This window comes from Atractosteus spatula, chromosome 7 (genome assembly GCF_055471065.1).
Source record: "Atractosteus spatula isolate fAtrSpa1 chromosome 7, fAtrSpa1.hap1, whole genome shotgun sequence".
Lineage (NCBI taxonomy): Eukaryota > Metazoa > Chordata > Actinopteri > Semionotiformes > Lepisosteidae > Atractosteus > Atractosteus spatula.
Genome location: NC_142712.1, coordinates 736,941 through 763,538, shown reverse-complemented (window position 1 = coordinate 763,538; position 26,598 = coordinate 736,941). Strand labels below are relative to the sequence as shown.

Sequence of the window (26,598 nt, the reverse complement as noted above, 5' to 3'; positions counted from 1 at the left end):
CACTGCTCCCTCACGAGCATCTACTCACACTCCACACTGCTCCTTCACGGGCATCTACTCGCACTCCACATCACGGGCATCTACTCACACTCCACACTGCTCCCTCACGAGCATCTACTCACACTCCACACTGCTCCCTCACGGACATCTACTCGCACTCCACATCACGGGCATCTACTCACACTCCACATCACGGGCACCTACTCACACTCCACACTGCTCCCTCACGAGCATCTACTCACACTCCACACTGCTCCCTCACGAGCATCTACTCACACTCCACACTGCTCCCTCACGGGCATCTACACATCACGGGCATCTACTCCACATCACGGGCATCTACTCACACTCCACATCACGGGCATTACTCATACTCCACACTGCTCCCTCATGAGCATCTACTCGCACTCCACATCACGAGCATCTACTCGCACTCCACATCACGAGCATCTACTCGCACTCCACATCACGAGCATCTACTCATACTCCACACTGCTCCCTCATGAGCATCTACTCGCACTCCACATCACGAGCGTCTACTCGCACTCCACATCACGAGCGTCTACTCGCACTCCACATCACGAGCGTCTACTCGCACTCCACACTGCTCCCTCACGAGTCCCTTCGCTTCTCTCTATTCTATGGAGGTGTGGACAATACTATAGATCGAGTTGTAAATTTTGACATTTCAACCCTTAAAGACATAATCAGGCCTTATCCACCTTTGTAGAAGTGTCATAACAGTTTCTTACTGTCCCTTATTTTTTTTTTACTTCACAATGAATTTTATAAATCATCATAGGCAAAACTTAATACCAGGACATAACACCTCAAGTAAGTTCTACCACAGAACGTCTATAGGAAGGAGAGGAAATGTTAAAGTATTAAATGTCACAATCATTTGAGCATCTCAGGAAGTGGTTGTCTTGACTGCCCACGTAATCATTTTTTCACAGAATATTTTCCAACACTTCAGCCACTGAAGCTCTAGTGAGGCCTTGGTAACTGAACTGAACCTTTAAAACTATTTCAGTTTGACGTCAGTGTCTTTCTTTTTTCCTTTTAACCATCATTTACAAAAAGTAAACAAAGTTAGAAGGAAAACAACTCATTGTAAAATCATACTTGTTCTTTGGTTTTACTGTATGTATGGAAATACTAACTGTATATTTCCTGAAAATGAATTTTAAGCGCATTTCCCATAAAGGGCTCTCAAATATTTTAATGTATATTTTTCATGGGTCTGAAGGAAAATGTTGCGTTTTGAATGGGTAGCGGTCATGGAATTTGGAATAAAAATGGTTCTATTGTTAGAAATAGGAACAGAATGTAACCGATGATATCAGAAATTCCTGTCTCTTGCATCATTAAAATTAGATGAGAATATCATATTTAGGCATGATATCGCTAACCAAATGCGTTCAAGTTCAGCGATCCGTTAAAAAAATTGTTAAATGTTAGCAAATGAATGAGTAATTTGGTATAAGGTACTTTACAGTCTGCAGCAGTTTTTGTCAGTCACAGCAGATACATGTATAGTTTTTCTGTTTCACACTAGTATAACAAAGTACTACATTATGTATTAATCAAAACAGCATTTATTTTAACAAATTTTTTTTTTTTTACAATACTTAATAAAATGATAAAAATAGTAGCTATAAAGAAGGGTAAATGTTGTTTTAAATGTTAACATAAATAATCTACATTTAATTTTCACTGAGTACTTTCTTACATCATACACTTGTTTTACACAACATATTTACAGCATTGCCCAGGGATTGGGAAGAAATCTGTACAGTATTCTCCGTTGGGTACACTAACACACAATGTAACTTCTTCAGTGTCCTATTTGACTAGTTAATTTGAAGCAACACTTCAATTGAGGTGAATAGGCAAAGCCATGAGCAGCACACATCAAGAGCGTTCTTGATGCCCCGGGTTTGTTTGTCCACAGTAGGGGGCACAGAAAGGAGAGATTCCGTTTTGTCACAGAAAACAGTTCCGTGCAATCAGAGGAGGGATTCAGATGACAACATAAAGCAGACAAGTGGGAAAAAAATAGGTGTTGGAAATAACAAAATAAGAAATGAAGCAGGTCTTTGAGGATATTTACATTCTTTAAGCATAACAATATAGGAAGAATCTGTTCTGGAGACAGTTAGGACACAGAGGGAGGGATCTCTACTGTTTCTGGATGACTTTCACTTCCCACATCTTCTTTGCTAATGTCCGAGCTTTCTGAAGTTATGTAGCAACCAGAATCTCTGGGACATTCGTTCGGATGATCCTGATCCACCTTGAGACAATTGGACTGGGAGTGAGAGGCCTGGAGATCTCTGCTCTCCTGCTCATTTTCACCTATGAAATAAGAATCAATCAGTCGTGCACAGAAGCTGACACTGCCGAGGCTACAACTACAGTAACGTGCCCAACTCCACTCTTCACGAGTGGGTCTCATATTATTAAACATGATGGTTTTTATATACAGTGCATTCTAACAGTTCAGTTACAGTAATAGTTCCATGTTCGATGGAGGCAATTTTTTAAAACTGAAAATAACTAAATGCATCAATATTTCATTCATTCAGTTTTTCATTCTGGAAATTGAAAGTTTGTTTTTTTCTCTTTGTTATTGCGTAAGATTAACTTAGTTTTCTCAATTTCACAAAGTAGATTTGGTTGATGGTTTTTGCCTAAAATAGGTGGTTATCTCTTTCTGATGCTGGTAATTCAAGTCACTTAAGTTGCCCCATTTGCCCAGAGGAAACATGCAACAAAGAGCTTCTTTAGATGTACAGTATACAGCCCAGCTAAGGCTTAGGATTCAATACTGAATTGATCAGATGTAGCTTAATATAAAACACTTTACATCCATGGAAGTTCTACAAAAATATCTAGAACTAGTTGAAATGTGAGAATTGGGTGACGTTATAGAGACACAAAAAAGCAAAAAAGATTCTCAGAAATTTCACTGACTTGAGGAAGCTGCCTAACATTGGAGAATAATAGTACTAAAAAAGCACACTACATCCACAAATAAAACTGAAAGAGAATCTAAAATGCTGTAGATCGTAGAAAGAAAGAAACGGTTCCTGTTTAGTGATTTGTGTTTCATTTCTCTCTTGTAAATCTATTCTGCATAGCAATATGGCAGCCAATATCCAAGACATATCTTGTCTTGGATAAACTGGTGTGTTTTCACGTCATTATTTACTTTGTGTTCTTGTCTTATTCCATCAATGGTATTATAAGCATGTAAATGGTCATTTTAACTTATTGATGACGTTGAATTCACAACTAATAGGCCGTGAGAGCTGTAACAGTAAACCTCACAGTAGTTAAAAAATAGTGCTGCTCATACTAATTAGAATGTAATTTTCATACTGTGTTACAGAATATAAAATGCAAGATACATATCTATGTCTATATATACCTTCTATCCTGGAAATGACCTCATTTGATGTATCATTTGAAATTCAGATACAAAATGTTTCCTGTGCGAAGGACAGAATATGATATTGAGACCTGTTATCCCTTACTCTACCAGGTTATTATCACCTCATGTTAAAACCACAATGTACTGAAGAAGAAACAAACATTTCCTCTTTCATCAGCAAGAGGTACAGTCTCAGATTTTCTTTCAGATTATTTTATTCAACAAATGAAGTTAGATTTGTAGAGGACACATCCTTTACTCTGATTTTTTTTAATGTTGCACCAAGAATGTTGAATTTTACTTTGTGCTGTTCTTCCCTAACAATAAATATAATAATCAATAGAAAGTTAATACACACTGTACTTACTGTAGTTGCTTGCTTTGCTTGTCATTAACCAAAAAACAACAGAGTTCCTGGCAGATGTTCTGCTCTTTCTAGGTAAGCAACTAACCAAACTGACTTTACTGGAAATCTTTTTACTCACTTTCCAGGTCAAGGAGAAACTCAGTGGCAGCCAGCAGTCTGGCCCTGTGCTCTGGGTCAGACACATTGAGCTCTACCAGGTGATTTTCCTTTAAATCTTTGAGGTCTTCCACTGTCTCATAGCCATTGAGCAGCAGAGACGAAGCATACTCCTGTTAAGAAATACACAGTCTTACAGTCCAAACATCCTTTTTGCAAAAGAAAAGATACACTTCACTTAACTAATTTGAAAAAAGGTTTATGTTTAAGAACCTACTTGGGTAAGTTGAACTGTACAGTAAAGTTAGGAACAAAAAAAGTGTCCGACTTTAAATTAATGGGGATCCATCAGTGGAGATTGAGAAACTTCAGTTCAAAGGCTCTTCAAATGCTCTGCCAACGTTAAAGTATTCTGAATGTGGAGAAAGTGTAAGGACAGGGAGAATGCTTCTTGCACAGAGCCCAGTACGCACATTGTGACGAAATACTGACATCACTCGGTAACATGGTCCTTTCCATTTTACCACAGTCTGCCATGTGTTTGAGCAATCAGATTCTGACTTCATCTCCACCAAGCTAGGAAAGTACCATGCGTGTGTCTCACTGAACCGGAACGCCTGGTGTTTTTAGTTCGTGTAGAGAACTAGCAGGGGGTCTGTGTCGAGAAGACATTACTCACCTCCAAGTTGATGCGCTCCAGAAGTTCCTGCAGGGTTCTGGGTCTGGGGCGCTTGCTTCTGCGGTGAGGTCTTATCTTTCGGGGCTCCACCTCTACGTCAATCAGGACGTCAACATAGATGAATTTGAAGTTGCCCACTTTGTTGTTCAACATGCCTGTCCATATTCCCATGGGTGGCTTGCTGATAACGTCAATAATGTCTCCTGCCTGTGAGGAGCGAGACGGAGAGGTCAGCTGGGAGTCTGTAGGGATGCGAGAGTGGTGGCAAAGCTGGCAAAGTTGGCCTTTCAATTTAAACCCTCTGGTTGAAAACCTTTGGTATCTTTTGGGGCTTCAGTTCTCCTTAGTTGTTAGAATCTGGGAACAAATCTTAAATTTAGAAACATAGATAAGCATACATACACAGTTTTGTAGTCTTCCAAGAAAAGGGAGATCTTGTTTATTAGCAACACCAGGAACAGGGAATTGTGTTTACCAGTAAATTACAGGACTCAAAGAAACATGTTAAATACACAAGTCTGGGATGGAATTGCGAAGAATTAAAAAAATGGTGCGGTATGTCCGAGCCCTATTACCTTAAGTTTGAGGGAGTCTGTGTCATATGGGCTGGGGATGAAGTCTGTGTGCACTCTGGCTCTCCCACAGAAGGGCCCTGTGTATGGGATTTCTTCTTCCAGTCTTAGGCTGTCTCTGTTACTTGACCCGTCTGAACCACTGGTGACTCCGCCTGCATGACAGCAATGCACTTTCAAACATGGACTCACACTCTACCCTTCCTCGGGCAAGGTTTTCAGCAATTTGTTTCAGCATCATTCCTATGGTTGAAGGCATTGAGTACTTTAAATATTGAGTAAAATATTTGAAGTGGACACTCCAGGCTCTTCTTAAAAGTTAAAGTTGAAACTGCTTTGTTTTGTTTTATTGTTTGGCTAAAGGATTAAATAAAACCAAATAATGTACAACACAATACAAAATCACAAATGAATCTGTCCATTTAAAGTAAACTAAATAGAACTGTCTTCTTTAGCTGTCAGTCTGCAGTCCCAGTCCTTGGCTGGTTTAAAGCCAGGGGAGCTGCTGGCCAGTTGGTGGAATAAGAGGATCACTCACTGGAGGAGCTCTGCCCACTCTTGAGACTATAGAGGCTCTCTGCAGAGCCATTGGTGGCCCCTGGGCCTTTCTCCATGAGATGACTCGTCTCAGCATCGCCTTCATGCTCTCTGTCTGCTCCTTCACCCTGAAAGCACAGAGTCATTGTCATTCTCCAGCCAGCCATCTGCAGACCTCAGACCACACCACACATCTCAAATACATTTCAAGAGTTTTCTAAAATATCTTGATATTAACAATGCAAGTTTTCTAAAATTATTAAAACATTAACTGGCAGTTGGTAAAGTACAGTAGTAAATATATTTTAATTGTATTGTTTTTTTCTAAATTAAACCACAGTGCATTTGATTTTTCAACAGGCAGGTTATTTACAGCTCTTTTTAACATTACCTGCTAAGAAATGAGCGTGCTTTGAAATTAATTAAATGCCTTGAAAAACTTTATGGCCTCCAAATTTGATGACTTCTTGTTTTTCTGACTACCTGGTTTTACAAGGCACTGCACTCTGTCTTTAAGTCAACCCTCCTGAAGTCTATATGATGATAGTGAAATAATGTTACAGGTCCAATACTGGGAAAAGAAATTGAATAAGGCCACAATACCATTGAAAAGAGGAATTTGCAGACAATGGGCTTGTACTATAAGCTTAATTCAAGTTCATTTTATGGGCTGATGCAATTTTAAAATTTCCTAACAGAAATTACAGGGAAGCAGAATTGAAAGCATATGCAATGGCAGTGTTTACTGTGTGCTGAACCATGTTTTTCTCTCAGTTCAACCAAGGACATGGAACGTCTGGGCAACAAAGTCTTTAATCCCTAAGAGTTTTGAAACAGAGGTAAAGAAGGGGTTTTCTTTCTGTCTGTATTTACTTTTTGATTCTGTTATACGCAGGTACTTTCTATGAAAATTGGAAAACTAAGCTATTTACTTTCAACACAGGATGTGGAACTTCAAAGATGAAAGAACCTTAACCACCACGTTCTCTGAATGGCCACCTAATCGTGCGTGTTCCTTTGCAAGAAGAACAGCCGTTTACATCTGAACATCCAGAACATGCGATCTGTGCTTACCTGACACTGCCGTTAGGTTGTGAAGACACACATTGCAAATTACTGCATGAAATGAACAAAGATAGTACATTCATAAGTTGTGATGCTCTGTTTTTTTCACAAGGGTTGGAAACAATCTTTTACGATGAAGAGAGATTGAAATTATTTCTCATGGTTGTCTGGAACCCATTTTTGCCATTGGTTTAGCTCGCAAAGGCATTAAAGCAGCAACCATGCATCTTGTCATAGACTAGCTTGGGTTTTCTCCCTTGCTTTGGAGTCTGATGGGCCTGGCCCATGCGAGAGGCCTGGAGGGCTGTCACTGTGCCTGGGTGACTTACCATCTCCTCTGAGAGGGCTTTGACATACTTCTTCCCCATCTTCTTGCGCATGGTCATCGAAATGGCCCTCATCTTCTTTCCCAGGCTTCCTGTCTTGTTCTGATTCTGGTCACAGCTCTCCGCTGCCACCTCTCCCTCTGTAGGCTGCACACACACACACAAAGCCTGGTCAGTCGATCGGCTGTTCTGCTCTACTGTGTGGGACCCTTTACACCTACATCAGGTGTTTAATGAAGTGGTCCTTCAGCACCGAGGCCATACTACAATAACCTTAAGGGTGCTATAGAGAAGGGTAACATTTTTATAGAAAAATGCAGGTCATTTTTAGATTATTTTCTCAAGGTTGATCGCTTCATTAATCAGCACAGTAACCAGGTGCACAATGGAGGTGCCTGAAATTACCCATTTTACTCTTATATTGACCTTTTGCAACTTCTGGATTTTTTTCTCGAGTTACAGTGCCCTCTGCCCCACTGCCTGTTCTATTTCTACTATCAATGATACTAAAAAAGATCAGTCTGGATCATGTGGTGGCCCACTGGAGGAAACAGCTTAAGGTAATGGTTGGTAAGCTCCTCACATGACTTCGTGCCCCTTTGACACTGAATTTTCCAGAGCCGAGAATAGTCCTGCCCACAGAATGGTGAAAACTGTGCTTCAACATGTGCAGAGCATATCATGCTAATGTATGTCTTTTAAATTCAATGAATACAGTTACTTATAGTCTCAGAGGAGAAGTGGTCAGACCTCTGAAATGTCAATCTACCTTGACCTTACTCAAGGTGCCTCTGTATATGTGGATTTTACTGAAACAACAGATCTTTTATTTAGGTCCCAGAACTGTATTTGACCATTTTGTTCCTGACATGGTGCTTTAAATAAAATGCATTTAATAAATAACAGTAAATGTGTTTAATTGAGGAAGCATCTTTAAAAAATTAGAATAACCACTTTCTGTTATATTTATCTGGTCTGCAATCACCAGTGGTGTTTTTTTTTCACATCTCGGATGTGGCTACGATCCCTGTGATCTCACACAGCCGAGAAAGAGGAAGCGCAGGCAGAGTCCTCTGACACGCCCACCTTTAAGCCATTCGTCTTTCAAGACGTCCCAGTAGCACCGCCCCATACCAGAGCTCCAGCGCTGATTGGAGGAGAAGTGTGTCACTCACAGGCAGGGTCACTGTACCACTGAGAGCACTAGCCCACTAATCCCAGCCTACTCTCAGTTTGAGGCACAGGTTCCCAACTTTCGTCCTGGTGACCCACGCACCTGCTGGCTTTCACTCCATCCCATCTTCATTAGATGTGATCTAAGAAGTTGCTTCAACTGAATATTAGCAATTTGTTTCAGATGACAAGTTTGGGATTTTTTTTTCACTTTCACAAAATACAGTGGTTAAAGCTCCAACGTGTTTAAGAGTTCAAATCACTCTTGCTATATTAAGTCAATGAAGGCTTTGATGGTGTAACTGAGGGCTTGACTGGAACAAAAACCAAACCAGCAGCTGTGTGGGTCACCAGGACTGGGAACCTCTGGGTTAGGGGGATCACAGTCACAGTAACATAGTGACATGACCAGGTTCAAGCCCGTGACGCCTGCTTCATAATGACCGGACGAGCGCCTGTGTAGGGAGGGAGGGAGGGAGGACCATATGCAAAAAATAGCAATTCCTTGACTTACTTCAGTCTCTGCATTCTCCTCTGGCTTGACAGGGGGAGACTGGTGTCTGAAGGCATCGAATCTGCCAAAGCTGCTTGATCGCTGTGTGGAGAAGAGAGGTGCAGATTAGGCAGCGAGTTTGTCACAACGACAGACAGATCATTACGATCAATAGGAAATAAATGTCTGTCGTGTTAAAATGAGCACACATGTTGTAGTGACTGTTACATCATATATGCATTCAACAACCGTTTTAACACATTTTCCTAAAATATCTCAACAAACACCCATTTTGTTCTTCTGGAGTCTCTGCTAAGGACAGGATGCTGCCTACATTTTTCTTCTGTTTATGTCCTGCTTTAGGCAGTGTAGTGGCCAGTGCTGTGACATCACAGCTCTTGGTTCTGGGATTGATTCCTGGCCTTTAACACACGACCATGGTCATGGAGGAACACTCTGTTTTTTACTCCAAATGAGCTCTTAATCACAGGCTGATTGATTTCAGTTTTCTGTCTGGGGGCATATTTGTCAATTTGCTTACAGCTCTTAAAAGGTGAAAGTTGGATTTGCAACCACTGTATCAGTTTCTGAGTTTCAGAACTGCCTCCATTCTTTTGTGTTGCCTGAAATGTAACCAGCTGGACCCCTGTAGAAGGAAAAACACTCATTGTATGTGATACATTGTCATTCCCATTTGTGTCTTTGCATCAGAAACTGATCAACTAGTTAGGAGATGTTTAATTAGAAATAAAAATCAGCAAGCTGTGGAGAGTGTGTGCACTGTTGTGTGTGCTGAAGTTTTTGCAAACATTACCATGGAAGTTGGGTATTTTTGATACTCAAGAAGGACTGAATAAACAAGCTAAATGAAAGTGTTAACAGATTGAGCAAGCAGGTGAACAAAGTCATCAAGACGAGTGTTAGGAAGCACTGCTGTACTCGACAGATAATCTTTCCAGAGAAAAGTCTCATTTTGCACTCTGCCATTCTGGAATGAAATCTAAGTAGCCAAGATCCTTAAGGGATGAGTGGATATATTATTTTCCAAAAATGTTAATACTGTACATTGGTTAATTGATGAAGTTAAAGAAATGAAAAATTGACATTTATACATGCAAAGCAGTTTGTACTTTGAAAAATAATTAAACTGACTAAATTACAGCTGTTCATGCAGCAACTGAAATATTATTTTTTCTCAATTGTATACTGCCAAGTTAGACTGGAAGGTAGCTAAGAAGCTCTCCTGGCCTTAAAAGTTTACTCAAAGCAGAATGTATGCAGTTTCATTAGTGAAAAAATAATACAGTATATCCAGAGACTGACACATTGCCTCTAAATTAATTACTATAAACCAAGGACAGCATGTCTTTGCAAGGGTGGGAGTAAAGCTGAGCGCCCAAGGACAATCCATGCAAACTCCACACAGAGAGAGACCCTGTCCACAATCAGACCCGGGACTCAAAGGCCATAAGGCAGCAGTGTTAACAGCCCAGCCAGTATGACATACACTTCTCATCGCATGCACCGATAATCCGGTTTCAAATATCATACTCCATTGTCGGGGAAAAACTGGGTTGTAACAAAAAAGTGAGGCCTTTCCATTCTGCTTGCTGTACTTAACACTGCTATTTGGACAGACCTTGTTGGTTCCATTTAAAAAGCAGAACACCTCATTTTCACCTTGTTATATTCCAGTGAGATTTCGTGTCCTTGATCAAGAAAACAGTTCTGAACGAGCCCTTAGTTCGGCGTGGGGGTGCAGAAGGAGTATTGGGGCGCGACAGTAGTAAACACCAGCAGAGCACAATCTAGCCTTTCTTTCCTCCCATTTTCTCTGTGACTCTACATCCATCATTTATATGGAGTGGTCATGTGAGGAGCTTCATGGGCACATGGCTGACATACAGGAGTTATGCTGCCTTCTGTTATTTGTTTCGACTTCTCTCAAATGATTGCTGCCGTAGTAACAGTTTGATTACAGCTGTATGACACATGCCAGAAGCTGTTTTTAATTTACAGACTAAACATTTCTGTATGATTTTAATATATTCAGCTACGTCAATTGGTAACACTCTTAATTTAACCATTAAACATACATTTTTTAAATTTAAGGAAATTTAATCAAATCCAATAATACTAATTCTTTCAGAGCCTGTTTGATTTTATTTCTTAGATTTTGAATGTGAAATGGAAACTTCATGGAACAAAAAAAAATTGTTTCACTGTGTTTTAGAAATCAGCTGTTAACAGGGCATGGATATTTGAAAATGAAAATAACCTTCCTTTACCTTTTCAAATCAAAGTCAATCAATACATAAATGTTCAACATTTATACATTTTAAATTAATCTGTTGAAGACCACAATTTTAAATTTCCACACTGCAGAAAACAATTTTTTTGAAACTGTTCAGAGCATAAATGAATAAGTATCATGACTCCTCAATGTCGAAAGCTCAGATGACCTAACAATCTTGCACAAGCAGTTTTTATTGATGAAATACCTCTTCTGCGTGACCCTTTTGTGTTAAACTAACAGACAGTTTTAAACTCAACATGCATTACAAACACTTGCAAATTATAAAGCCAGAGTCAGTTTTCAGAAAAGAATATTTGTGTACATACAAAAATAATGGTCAGTTACAGATTACTACATATATATTCTGACCTTCAGAATTATATGTTAAAATGATAGTTTAGACTCTTACCTTTGGTTTTTGTGCTTTTGGTTTGTCTGAAACATTAGAAGACTTCCTTTGCAGCATTATCCTGTCTTTCTTTATCTATTTATATTCGAATAGTCCTCAAAAAGGAGAAAAACTTGTAAGCATCTGGGGCAGATCTGCTCATCTGTATAGGGAGTGAGCAATATAGCTCAGTAGTTCAGCACATCACTTCCTCATTGCAAGCAGGATATGAGCAAATTGGCAGTATATCTGCTTCTGATGAGAAGCACTGAGTGTGTCAATCTCACAGAAAAAGACCGGGGAATAGCATGGCCATAACTACTGAGGTCACAACAACAGGTTATTATTTACAGCTACAGTAAAGCTTCTTTTGAACCTTTAAAATTCTTTGCTCTCACCCCCCCCCCCACCCAATTAAACCCCTTCAATTCACAGCACCCAATTACAAGGGTTTTTCATTCTAATTTGATAAGAGAACATTGTGAACATGTGTGTAATTTAACTTAAATGTTATATTTTGCCACAATCCTGTGGATGTCAAAAAAGTTGTGTTTTCACAAGTGCAGCTGATTTTCAGCTCAAATGAACAGAGCCAACAGTTCCAGCTGTGGGGCTGGAGGGGGTTAGAGTGTGCCTGATCCAGATCAACTGTGTCATTGAGAAATGTCAGCCAGTTAAATATTATTATACAAAATGTATTACTAATAGGGAAATTACATAGTCTTTTGTTTGTAAAGTCTCATTAGAGTAATGTCTCTTTACAAAGAAAAAATAGCACTACTGTTAAGACAAAACAGATGACTTTACTCAGATGCTGTGTAACCTTGTCGTAACCCTGTAGCTCCTGAATGGACTGAGACTTTTTTGTTGTTTGTAAGAATCTTAGTAAAATATCAACAGGGGAATATGGGGATAAAATTGTCATGTCAATGACAATACTAAACTTTTGTTAACAGAACATAAAAAAACTGCATCATGAATTTCTCAAGACATAGTCATTCATTGTGAAAATGGTTAGAGAAAATTTCCAAAGCTGTGTTACTGAAAAAGATCGTCGGCTGTGATGTAAGAGGAGGAGAATGGTCTGTCCCAGTGCTTTTTATTTTTTTCCTTTGTTACCTCTATGCAGTGAGTGCTTTCAGGAAGTTCTGTCTCCTAAAAATGTACAGAGGAGGAACTGCATGTGGTGAAACCGTAATGTTCTCCTCTCTTTACAGTAAATGGTGTTGGGTAACTCTCTGAAGGCTGCAAATACTGTTTTCTCAGCTTTTTCTTTACTATCACTCACAAAACGTTTATTCCCCATTTCTCTTTTCAGTTTCACTTTAGTTGCATCAACAGACAATTCTTTAGATAATGAACTTCTGTGTAGAGGGATAACTTTATTGTGTTTATGTCCGGACTCACGGGTGTCTAATGAAAACTTTGCCTTTGTGGTGTGAATAATTATATTTTTATAAAAATGCATCATTATAAAAGCAATAAATCATCGAAATCTCAATCATGTATTAGTTGTAATAATGTATTCAGTGAAAGCCACTAGGTCTAGGTTTGAACCTAGAAAGTTATTTAACGTATTCAAGTTCCTCTTCAGCTGAATTTCCTCTTATTCAGACTTTGTCTTTGTCTGCTGGCTCATATAACTTGTTTCACAGTTGGCACTAAAGATGAGCCGACTATTGCTTGTATGGTGAAGTGTGATTGCGTTGGCAACCCCACTCAAGATAACAGAGCTGGGTAGCCAGTCTGCCTGCAGGACTGCTAAGCCCCCACAGTAGCTCTTTCCAAGGCCAAGATGTAAAAGGATGAATGGAGCTTTGCTGGTCAGAATGAGCAGGAACCAGCCATATATAAAGGCTGGTAACAATTTAGATTATGGGTTGAAAATGACATTTAATAAGGAAAAATATTAATTAATGTTAACAGAGAAATATGTGTAATAATAACCATCCTCTAGTTTAAATTAATTACATGGAGAAACAGAACCCGATACTTGATCATAGTCTGAATCATACTGCTAACCTTATATTTATTTGCAGAAGACAGCGATAAGATTTTGTAGAGATTGTGGGTTTCATCTAAACTTCTCTCTCTTCAAGTTAAAGAAAGAGGACAGACACCTGTTGTGTGGTATTTCTTGCTGACTAGAAAGGGTCTGTGGTATTCTAAAACAGTCAGACATGAGAATATACATTCTGTGTTGGTGTTCAAAAATATTCATGCACCATGTACATTCTTTTACCTTCTGTATGTAAATATATGTTCATGCTAAGTGTGTCCCTATTTATGGTAAGAACAAGAGACAGTTGATGCAGTATCTAAGGGGATAAAAGCATGTAGAAATGCCCTGTGCTTTACACTTGATCTCCGAGTAAACTATGGTGTTTTTCTGCACATCTCTTCCGAAAGCATTCTGTAAATAAAAATATATCAAAACCATGCTGAGTGCCACTAGAACACCTTGCATTCCTACAGTTTCATATTAATTGCTAATAACATTATTATTATTAATTATACAGTATATAGATAATCATGTATATAGATTGTTGTAAAAGTTGTTGCCAAATCGTTTCCAATTATCAGACTATTATCTGATTTAAAATCTCAAATAGGCTGAATTACCTTAAACGTTTCAACAGGAAGCAGCGAGTAGTTAATAGGCTTGGGGGATTCCTATCATGAACTCTTAATGTGTGATTGATGTCAGCCATGCAAATATATAACTGACACACGGACAGTTTGTCAAGCTACTACAGAGCGGTTGCTTGGTAAATAATTCAATAAAGCAGTGACCTACTCTTTAAATAATTCTGTGAAAATGGCCTATTTTGGGAAACCATAGTAGGCAGCTGCATTACTTACATGCTACAGGTACATCATTAAGTCAAGGTGAATTTAGAGAACATACTGTACAGCTACATTCAGCATGGTAACAGGCGGATTGTGGAGCCAAGCAAAAATCCTAGAGGTTAATGAGATGGTCAAACATTTTGTAGTTTCAGCAATTAACTTGTTATGGAATCGATTCTGTGTTCAAGACTAATGTGGGTTTCTGTTTGAACAGTTGGAATTTACAATTTGTCAGACATACTCCAGAAATGTTTTGTTCTGCCCTGTTTGTTTGAATGTAGTTTCTATTGTATTTGAACAGAACATTGAGAAGAAAGTTTTCTTTGAACAACAATATATAGTAATATATCATATATCTATAATATATATATGATTTAAATTGATTTTACTTTGATTAAATCATAAATCATGATTTGGATTAAATATCTGCATTTAAGAATGTGGTACTTCTAGTAATTCTGTAAATTGTATAAACAAGGATGACACTTCTTCAATTTAGTTATTTTTTGAAAATGATCTTGTTCCAACTATTCTCTGTTTCTCTGTTTTGAAATCCACCTACAGGAATAGTCTTCTGGTTCTCAGGGAAGAGGCTGGGTTTCTACCAATGGCCTCCATGAGGTTGGGGGTCAGATCTGTTGAATATGCTGGAGAAAAACATCCCAGAGTAAACACTACACAAAATTATTTAGCCTAATCCAGCTGTGTTTAATCAGGCAGGCCAAAATCTGAATCCAGGATTACGGTTTATAATCCATTTCTGTAAACCCTAAGCCTTGGAAAACAAACTACACTTTGATTCCTCTTTGTGAAGCAGCCGTCTCACTCGGAGACTGCCAGCTGTAAAATGAAAAACTCTGGATTATTTTTCTCATTTGGGATAGCGTCCATCCTGTCCAAGATTTTTACATGAACGGCTACTTTACAGCCTTCTAAGAGCCACTCTTGAAAGGCTCAGGTCTGAGAGGCTGTGACAGTGACCCACATCTTTGGCAGAGGCTGAGGTGGGCATGAGACTGGGCCATTCCTCTCTGAGGAGAAAGTGGCATTTTTTCCTTCTATAACTCGGAGTCCAGTGCTGGTTAATGTTGTCTTCTACTGCCCATCGATTCCAGGTAGTATTTTAAAGTTTGATGGAATGGCCTCTTAAGGAATAATATGACAAGCACAACTTTTGCAGCATGGAGGCGCTACCTTCTTGTGACAAAATGTCTCGCGACATGTGGTATGTTTGTAGCAGTACCCGTGCGTCCTGAAGGTCAGTGTCATTCGCCCGATCACTCAAGCCCTGGGCGCCGGCTAGCTTTGCAATTTAATTGGACGACAGACAGGGTCTTGCAAAGACCCATGGAAGTGGCCAGCTGCTCGCTGCAGGGGGCAGCCGCCGATCGCGGCCCCACTGAGCCCCCACCCCGCCTCGCTCACCTGGGCATCGCGGAGGTCCACGTCGGTGGCCGAGCGGGCGAAGCGAGGCGGCGAGCGGCTGTGTCCGCAGTACTCCAGCCTGTCCCAGTCCTTGGCCCGGGGCAGCGTGAAGTCCAGCCCGTACAGCCGGTGATCCGGCAGGGGTCTGTGGCAGGTGTGGTAGGCGCTGTCCCAGGGAGGGGGGCGCTCACCCCAGGACAGGTCCATGCTGGAGCCACTCTGCTGGACCGGCTGCTGGACTTCCTTGCTGGGCTTCCTCTCCGGGTTTCGGGGAAGTTTGATGCAGGATATGACTGGGCTGTCATCTAAAAGCACCATGTCCTGAACCGGAGCTGGTGAAGGAGAAAGGCGAAGCAGGTTTGTCACTCGCACTCTTTCACAAAATTCAGAATGGAGAGGGAACCAAGTCTGGAAACTGTTATTTACGTTCAACGTTTTATGAACTGCCAGTTCATAAAGTTGTGTTCCTGTTTTTTAATCATTAATATTTCATCAATAGAGCATAAGATAAAATTAAAGGATAAAAAGTTAGAAAAAAACAATGAAGTGTTCTACCGATATATAAGCGTAAGTGTTATACCAATATTTTAAAAAACATTTTAAGTAATTAAGCAAAAAAAAAGGAAAAATGAAGTAGTTGTCTCTTATCCATGAACATTGGTCTGGAACATTGCAATCGAAAGTTACTGGATGTAGATTTGTTTTCTGCAGGACAGCGGGCTTGTGCAATTTGCCCTGTCTGTCAGCAGGAGAGCTAGGTGCAGCATCGTACCCCCGGCCGTGTCCACGCTCCTGCCCTCCTCCGCGCCAGTCCGGCAGCCCTTCTTGACCCCGACAAGCCTCTGGAGCCTCCGCAGGGTTCCCCTGGACTCAGCGCCCTCGTCCTCAGTCTCTCCCAGCTGGAGAGCGAAAGGGCCGGTTAGTCTCTGGTTACAGACAGAAACGAGGAAACCGTGCGCCTGTTCCCCTGGTTTCACTCTACAGTGGATTCCAGGTGGGTATCCTTCACACGCCAAAACCATACATTTTTAAACTTTTTTTACAGGACAAAAATCTGTTTTTTAATATCTTGTACGGAGCTGAAGAGTTTTAAAAGAGGCTTGCAACCTTTTACTGGAAGAGGTGGCTTAGAGATTATTTTTGTACTGTTTTCTTTGACAGATGTCGATGGTATTCAGGTGTCAAATAGCATCAACTGTGCCATTTTGCATAGGTGCTAAAGAGTATTCAGAGCCCTGCAGCTCCGGTCAGGTCTCCCTGAGCCCTCGCCCCAGTGCTGACAGATCGAGCTACTTCTCCTCCCCTGGGCAGCGCTAGCGCTGCGTGCGTGGGCTGCTTCTGGACTGGCTGGGCAGATGGTGAGACATGCTCCAGCTTATCCTCTTTGCAAAGGTGAAAGGATGCGGCTGCAGCAGTCTGCCCCCCTGCCCCGACCCCGATTTAGGGACCATGTGATCAGGGGATTATGAACAGACTGCCGGGCCACACCTCACCATCTGCATTGCATTACTGGACATAATTTGTTAAGTGATTGCTCTAAATTGGATGCTTGATAAGATTTTTTTTTCTTTCGAGCAGCCGTCATAAACCTGTTGTCCTGTGAGAGTAAAATGCTTCAGCAAATAACCAAGAATTGGCAATACTCACCATTTTTGCGGAGCTTGGTCTGGCTTGTCAGAAATACCTTCTGAATTTTCTACCCTTGATTCACCTGGGCGTTCAACACTATAGAGTAGCTTCCATAGGATTTATATAGGCAGATTACTCCCAGCAATCTCTGCAGTTGCTTCTTGCTGATTTGAGTGAGTACGGATTTTGCTCTAGATATTAATGGCATATACTGGGTGGTATTGAATGGGATTAAAGAATAGCTCTTTAAAAGAACCATCTAAGTCATTATTTCAAAACAATTTAATGCACATGACTCCAATCCACAATGATTTAAAAAGGACTGTGTTGCCTTTTGGTTAGAAAGTGAGAGACATTCACTCACCATGTCCTGTTGTAGATGTCCAATATCTGACTGTTCCCAGCTTGGAATCCAGGCTTCATAAGTTAGTATCTAAGAGTACATGACAACCAAGAAACATTGTATAACAGCAAAGTCCACGCAGAAGAAAAAAGACACAGAAAATGTTTTTTAATAACCTTTCACAATAAAGAATAAACACTATAATAATAATATAAAACTACTATAATAAGTGCCATTGTTGCAAACATAAGAAGCTTTCAATGATTATTTTCCACTGCGATTACCATGTTATCATAATGCTCTATAATGGGGAACCATTCAATTACACATTAGTTGTTTGTAAAACAGTCCTCAAAGAGTATTTGTTAATGACCCTGTTATTTCTAATGGGGTGCCTAGTTGTACAGTTAAAAACTGCATATCTTAATAGAATAGAAATATATTTGTTATTTTATCATAAATTTAATTTGAGGTATAAGGCACTATTCTGTTCAGAGCAGCACTGCAGTTTTCCCTTTTAAATTTATTGTACTTCTCTCTAAAGCAGATGTGAGAAAGAGCCTGGGATTATGTAGTGAGATACACAGATTAATCTTGATAATATTGTCTGTCTTTGTTAGACAACAGCATCCGCAGCTTTCTAATGCTGACACTTGTTTGTGGGAGTCGTTATGGCTCACAGATTAAAATAGCTTCCTTTTCACCTCTAACTAACTTAGAAGAACTTATGGGATGGAAACAGCAGAGCAGGCAATGCTATTAGGAAAAATAAACACATTGTTAATGGCTATGGGCAGATATTGACAATACATGTGCTACCCTATTTGTTTTGTTATTTTCACATTTGATAATATTTTTTTAATTGCAGCTCTTGATGAACATGAACATTAGAGTTTTCAGATGTGTATTTTGACCCGTGTGGGGACCCGTACCTGGGGAGACGAGTCCTTGGTCCACTGCTCTCTCAGCAGGTGTACTCTGTCTCCAGCACTTGGGAAATCTCCCAGTAGGAAGTCTTCCACCATTTCTGAAAAATGATTAAACTCAAGCAACTAAATATTCTTTCTGGAGAGGCAAATGCAGTGCAGATTTTGCTTTAACAACTCTCTGAAGCCATAGCGTTTTTCTGTGTGCATTTATGCAATTTATGTACATGCGTATTATCCCATTTTTACAGTATTAATAATGCTATAGTGCTATATGGTTTGTATGCACCAACTGTTCTTTAAAAAATTCGGTGTTAACATTATTTTTCTGAAGGCGGTAATAACACTAAAGAAGTACTCTACCTGCATCACAGCATCTTTGTAAGAAACTGTATGAGCTGTGTCTTAGCTTTTTAATGTTTATTTGCATTGTACTCCTTTACCACAAAGTGCATGTACTAGCACATTTGTGTGTTAATCTTTTGTAAATATATGCCCTTGATTCTGTTTCCATATAGCAGTGTCATTTTCTTATTGAATATTAGTCAACAAGGTACATGGGAAACGTTTTCATAAGGAGAGCTGAAACTGAAGACTGTCTTCGATACTGAGAAATACAACTGTGGAAGGAAACTCAAACACACCCCTTCACTTCCTGTAGAGACTCCACTTCCCCGATTGCTCAGGCACAGACTGGTGGCGTAAGCAGCACTCTGATGTCCGTACCTCAGGTAGAGTAGGTCATTCTTTCAGGTCCGGAAGGGAAATGTTTTTAATTTGAACCCACATTTAGTCTTTGAACTTTGATCATTGTTGTCCATCGTTGTATCAATTATTATTAGAGTGCCCATCAGTTTACATCAAATCTACAAAAATATTCAGTTTTTCTTAATTCTTTAGTTTTAAATACTTGGAAACTAGTAGAAAAGTCCTCCTCTGTGAAATAGCCTCAGGTGGCGGGTTTTGTGCAGCTCTCTGATGCCAGGCCTTGTCGCCAGCTTGCCTGTCTCCGTGCGTCAGAACATCAGAGTGCCTTGCTGCAGGTCAGTGCCGTTCACTGTGATTAATTACACAGCTGTCCCTTAATCTGACAGATACTAAAAATCCTCTTTTACAAATAAAATTGGTTTCAAACTGTGCTGTAAACAGCAGAGGGATCATAGACTTTTTTTTACCAATTATTTCACATAAAGGCACATAAGCAGTTATTATGTTTCTCATTTTCTCCTGAGCTTGTTTTATTGTAATCAATAATCAGACATTGGGTTTCTCTAACTTTCAGGACTTTAAGCTTCTAGTCTCATTGCCAGGGATATTTCCAAAGGGGAGACCTTCTTAATTCAGGGATACCCTATCCTATACGCAGCAGAGAGGAGGATATCTGAACTGGGAAATGACTTTACATTTACCTTCAGGTTGGTAGGTTTTCACATTGGAGACATCTTCTTTCTTCCTGGAGGACTGCCTGAGCACATTATAGCAGTCTGTGTTATCTGCACAAGGGAAACCAAAAACATGTGGGTTTTAAATCAAGAATGAAAATAAAGGCAGTAGATATGGCATCCTGATAGCTCAGCAACACATGGTTTTCTTATTGTTTTGTAAGATGCTTTGAGTTTTTATTTCTTTTTGTGAGGACTATGCAAGGATTAAAAACAAAAAAACAGATCCAATCCAATATCCCTGACCTTTTTTTCCTTACCCTTTTCTGGTGCTGTAGTGGTCATCATTGTAAATGAACAATCATTTCATTAAAGTGTCCAGCACAGGGGGCGCTGTAGAGCAGCACCATCACCATTGCCTTAGGAATCCTAATGACAATAAGCAGGAGAGTCTGGATTGGGCCCTGAGATCCCCAGGCTGGGGAAATACCTCTTTAACAAGTTAATTTACTTCTTCATGAAATCTATCTCAGAAGCTTGAAGCAGCTGAGATAATGCCTTTATTATGAAGAGAATGTATCGTTCTGTGCTTATATACAAAGTTATTAGAAAAATCATGGGTTTGGGACATGGAATGATACCATTTGCTGGTGCAATTTTTTTCTAAATATTTAAGAAATAGTAAGAACAAAGTTAGAATCACACTTTTTCATAATTGAGTGAATAGAAGAGTAAAATGCATTAATTTCTCATCCTTTCTAAATGGACACTGTCATAAGTAGCATATTTATTTAGTAGGTAGCTGTGTCAGCATGCGTAGGCTGGAAAGGAAAAAGTAAAGGTTTATTCCTGCTGAAAAAAGATTGGAAACAACGTTTCAGCTGTGGAGCTCAGGCTCACACCTAAAGAAGACTCCACAGCTGAAATGTTGTGCTTCCTTTTTTCTCTTTTCAACATATTCATATAATAAAATAAAATGATTGATGTATGTTATATAGTATAATTATATTCTATAGAAAATTAAATAAAATGCCAACCCAGTATTTCATTGTCAGATTCTGATCTTCGTATCAGTGTTCTGCAACAAAAAGAGATAAACAAATCATCTCAAGATCACACTTGTTGTTATGCAAACACACAGTCGATGAAATAAATATCTGTTAGTGAATAAAACAATAATTAACCAGCTGAAAACCAGGCATTGCATTTCACATTTTGACAAAGTGTACTGTACACAAAACATTTAGACACATTTCTTTCGGGTCTGATCTGTAGAGGATTAAAGGAGTGACATTCCATACTGGAAATTTAAGAGAAAAAATAATTGGACTTTAACCTTAGGTTTGAAGCCAACATCTGATGCGGCTTAAACTGCTTTGTTTGGATCTGTAAGAATGTCTTCTCAGAAAGAGCGGAGAAGTGCTTTCTGCCTCTACACGACAGTAGTGAGACCACCCCTCTGGGATATTCCTGGAAGGATCAAAGTGGATCAGCAAGGTTTTGTTAAATACGATGGTACGTATTAGCTCTAGTATTATTATTGTATGATTGGAGTACATCAAAGTAACTCAACAAACTTGCAAAATGGTTGCTCTGCACCCTTGTGTACCCTGTCAACCCTTTTACCTCTTCATGTGCCTTACGTGAATCCTGCAAGTTCACAAAGTAAACCTGATCCAGCTGTGAAGCAGGGCAACGTTCTCGCGTGAACTGAGCAAGGCTTCTGCCATTGTGGATAAGAGTGTTAAAAACAGTCATGGTAGGAGTGTCTTAACGGGTTTCCGATAAGAGGATTACTTGTAACAGCCATTCTGGTTTAAACTGGCCACTTGCAGCACTTATTTTACTCCTCCCTGTGTTCGAAAGACCATGTGACGATTCATTCTTGGTGTGATTGGACTGTGCTTGGACAATTCCAGCACCACATTTATAAAAATCTCAAGGACATTTCATACTTTCACTCGCTCGATTTCTCTAACATTTTGAATCTTCAGACCCTTGATGGCGTATACACTGTAGACTCCACCACTGTAGATCCACAACAGTGACAATTTCCTTGCTCTGAAATATTGGGATAACACAGTAGCTTTTGTATCCTTAGCTATAGCTTTAGTTGTTCTGATGCTGTGGGAGGTAAATGATTTATCGGCAATACTTAATTTCACCATGTTACAATGGTGTTATGTAATATTGTCGCCACAGTTTGGTTTTGCCGATACTTTGTATTGTTTCATTGGAATTACAGCTGCAACAACACTGCTCTGTGATTCAGCAGGGGCTCCAGCCTGCCTTGTGACATTAAAAGTCACGAGGTCACGAGGACAGCTCAACTCTGCAGGTGCAACATGCTCTCTCACCACCCATGGGAGTTTCGGGATGCAGATTTATTTGCATGAGGAACGGAAGAATTCGTATCTGGTGCACAATGGAATGGCTAGAGACTGAGGGTCATAACCATAAGAACACATATGAGCCAAAACATTTGCTGATCCAGAACTCTGAAAAGGGTTTTGTCTATTTTCCTTGTGAATTTCAGTTGTCTGCTGCTTTTTCTCCAGGGGAATCTAAGTGGTCATAGATAGGTCAGAGTCAAAGGTATATGATTAAGTTAGAATAACATATTTATCACAGGTGAATGTTCAGTGTGTCCAGATTCTGGGCCACGGGCCACTCTCAGCTGCAGTGCTCAGCGCGTGTAGCAGCATCGGCTGTTTCACTGTGACTCATCCCTTCCACTTGAACAACACTTTTGCACGCATGAGGGTCTCGGGAGAAAGTGAGACTTTATATGTTTACTGGTTTCTTTGTCTTCTGACTATTCAAACTAAAGACGAGTTGGAAATAACTCTAAACCCACGTAAAAAATAATCAAATAGTAACCAGAGTGTATACAGTTCACAGAAACACAATGGAGATGGGAAATGCAGTTGGCCTGTTTGACTGACTGCAAAGAAAACATTCTTTTTGTGTGTTTGACTTCATCCTTGGAGTGCAGCAGACACCGGTGGTAAACAGCGAGCTATTAGAGATGTCCGGTCACTGTTGTCAGTTAAGAAAGTGTATAGCTGGTGTTTTCACAATTACCTTGGCAATGAGGGGCTGGTATATATAGACAGCTGGTTGAAGGCTTAGAAGGTGAAAGTCACACTGGGAAGCACTAATGCAAGCATTTTAAGAGCTTCTGCTTAAGGCATTATCTCTCGTTAGAGGTTAGCGTGCCTTAGCATCCGTTTCATAGAGGTTAATTTACACCTTCTCGCTGGTTACCCTGTTTACTGTACTCCCTTTGCAAAGATAAATAGTTGTATTTAAGATATCTGCATGAGAATAAAGCAACATCTGTTTAAAAAGCATAATATCAGTAACTTACTTTCTTTTCTTCTTTTTAAAATCATGAGAGTGGGATTGCGAAAGCTCCTGAAATATAAAAAGAATTATTTGTAATCTTAAAAAATCTATGAGCATGTTTGATTTAATGTGGTAGATACAGGGAAGATTTACAGTATTAATCCTTGAAGATGTGTCAGAAATCAATGCCTGTAGGATAAAAATTGAGAGGCCAGTTTTTAAAGCAGTATACAGTATATACTACAATTCCTCTGGGGAACACTGTCCAGCACAGGGTTTATGTAACAATGTGAATTCCTCATCTTCCACACACTACCTCTTACCACAGGGAAGCTGTAGGAGCCTCCAAGATTCCTGTCATAAGACTAATCAGTTCACAGCACTTATCAGGGGCTTCACTGTGTGTCCGTGCTCATCCCTTGGCAAGGTCACAGTCATGCCTCTATCCCCCAGTAGGTTGCCTGACCAACTTATTTATTAATAGTTTGAGTAGTCATATTTCTTGGCACTGAAACTTTTGTTGAAAATGAAACAACTAAAAACTTGAAAATGAAACAACTCAGAAAGCTACATATGCTCTGTCACACTCTCCCACATATGTCCCATTTTGCCAAGCTCTTTAATCCAGGCCTGACTTGGACAAGAAAGCTGGCAGCTTCTAACATTGCAGAGAAACTGACATCTCCAAGCATGCACGTCCAAAGTGCAACACCGTGTGACATAGCTGAGCCGTTTTGCTTAAAGATGTACAAACTCACTCACGGCTGGGATGGATCTCTCTGAGCTGTGCCATGCAGGCTTTGCCTGGCAGACCATCGCTGGGCTGCAGGGCCGGCTGGGAATGGAGCACTCCTGGGTGTCATGGGGATCCTGGACGGGCTCATACAGGCTGTCCATAGAGCCCTCCTGCAAGCACACCGAGGGAAAAGACTTCAAGCAGTGCAAGGGCAACACAGTTCAAGTAGGGAAAAAGCCTGGAAGTCCATCTTATATACAGTGCATTAAAATTGAAAGTGGAAGACTTTAATTTCAAATTTCCATTATAGCAAATCCCTCAGCGAAACTCTTTTTGCACAATGAAAAACCAAAGCAAACCAAATCCTCCCCACTGCTCTAGTCACTAACCCGCAACAGTCATCCTGCTTACTGACCAGGACTGCCTTGGTTTGTCATATGAGGGAGAAACCATTAAAAGATTAGTATTTTCATATAATGGAAGTTTAACGCTATACTGTAACTTTTACAGTTTTTGTCCACATTTTGTACTAAAGGTTTTATAGTAATTTCACAGTAATTGCCAAAAGGATACAAAATCAATCTCTGCCAATTAATTAATTAATACTTTTAAGAATTACTTCTAGCAGTCAAATCGTGGTGTTTGATGTGTCCCAATGGCATTACACTAGATGTGTTAGTGAATTTACTGTGTGTCTAAAGGCAAGGCTTCTTATTCCAGGAACAGGCAACAATGATGCACAGACGTGTGAACAGTCACATTACATCCAGGTATGAGTATCACTGAGAGCTTGACAGAAAAATACATCTGTGTCATTAATATCTACAAAAAAGCAATTTAAATCCGAAATGTACTTGACTGAACAATTTGTCTTTGTCTGTAGGTGAAGTCATTCACCCACAAGGTATTTTAAAGGTTTTAAGTGGATAACATGATGGAAGTACATGTGAAATGTAAAGATGACTTTTAACTTGATTAAACAGTGTAGGGTGTGTGAAACCAACACTGATATCACGGGTTGAAGTCATTTGTTAAATATTATACTGCAATCAAAGGTGATTCATGATCTGTGGGCGGGGACAGGGACTGAACATCAGCCCCTCTTTTCAGTGAGGAGTCTTTGTTTCAGATATGTCTATAACCCTGTGGGTTTGAGGTCCAGGATCTTATATAAGGAATGCATGGCTGTGTTCGTAAGTAATCCTCTACTGTGAAAAGCAAAACATTCCCAGCATCTCTTTATAGATTCCCTGGAATTACTAAAGAAATACCAGTAAATTATTTGAAATCACAACAAACCCATAATCCTAACGTTCCATGAAACTACAGCATAGTTTCTAAAATTAGTCAACTTTACATATACTATATTTACTACTACACAGCCTAACATATTTCAGTGAGAATAAACAAAGAACACTACATCAGGTCAAACAATCCAGTTAGCAATATAAAGCAAGCCAATGAATATGCAGAACATTACATTTTACTCTTTGGTTTTGTAGTATTCAACCCTATTTTTCAAACCATTAGAATGACGAGAATTGAACAAGAAAGCATTGCTAGAAACTGTAGAACAAAGTATCTCTAGAAAAGTGAAACAGCAGCAAAAATTTACTCTGTCAAAGGCTTCCAACCCCATTGTCAGCAGCTTTGTTTTGCTGCAGTAAGCAGCACCTACATGAAAAACACTAAAAACACAAACTGCAGTTAAATAAAAACTAAAGACACTCAAGAGAACCACACAAGAAAATTCCTGCTCACCAGGGAGAAGCAGAAGAGGTTCATTTTGAAGAAACTCTCCTGACGCCACACACAGCAGAACTGCGCTGGAACCCCAGACTCAGAAAGCAACCTCCGTCCTCTCTGCTGTCTGCTGGGTGCAGATTAATAGACGACAAAATCCCTCCAGTAATCCAATAGATACAGAGGGCCGTTGCTACACAGGGCAGATTTCCACACAGTCCTTTTCCGAATCACACATGTGCCATGTCTTACAGAGAATGAAAACCAGAGTAGTTTATTCATTCACATCCAGCACACTGACTGCAAACTGGCATTCTCCCCTCTGCTGATCTTGGTGACACAGGGACTACTGCCCTTGGGAGGCTAAATCTGACTTTGGTGAAAACTTACTTTCAGACGTCTTTCAGACTGTAGCATATCTTTTTCTTCCAAGTCTTCGGTGTGAGCACTTACGTTTTGAATAAAAGTGCTTATGCATGACTTTGTATGAGACACCATGGCAGGGGTCTGAATTCTTTGTGCTATAAGTGCTATACGTAGCCCTGCCATGAGGTGCCTCCTCCATATAAGTAGGTGCCTCCGTCCGTGGTTCCCTTGGTAACTGGGAATGTGTTTCTTTGTAATTTCACAAAATAGGACACCATTGGAGGGGTCTGAATATATTTTTAAGGCACTGTATATATGGGCAAATACTGGCTATAAATAAAACTAAAAGTGATTTTCCAGTATTTATACTGGAAAATTTATATTAAACACAAACAAGATGAGGAGGCAAAGATCAAATGTAT

At 39.9% G+C, this 26,598-nt stretch overlaps 1 protein-coding gene across 1 annotated transcript; it reads right to left on the bottom strand.

Moving 5' to 3' along the window:
• Window positions 1-1,583: 1,583 nt before the first annotated feature.
• On the bottom strand, window positions 1,584-25,852 carry LOC148830029 (uncharacterized). Its single transcript, XM_088921253.1, has 16 exons — window positions 25,829-25,852; window positions 24,094-24,237; window positions 23,354-23,400; window positions 21,021-21,061; window positions 20,011-20,094; window positions 18,608-18,702; window positions 17,697-17,765; window positions 16,476-16,602; window positions 15,704-16,035; window positions 8,766-8,846; window positions 7,082-7,225; window positions 5,689-5,815; window positions 5,154-5,305; window positions 4,579-4,785; window positions 3,922-4,072; window positions 1,584-2,358 (listed from the first exon to the last, which is right to left on the bottom strand). Exons 1-16 carry the CDS (start codon window positions 25,850-25,852, stop codon window positions 2,159-2,161), a joined length of 2,025 nt encoding a protein of 674 aa, XP_088777379.1. The 3' UTR covers window positions 1,584-2,158.
• Between the last annotated feature and the right edge of the window lie 746 nt (window positions 25,853-26,598).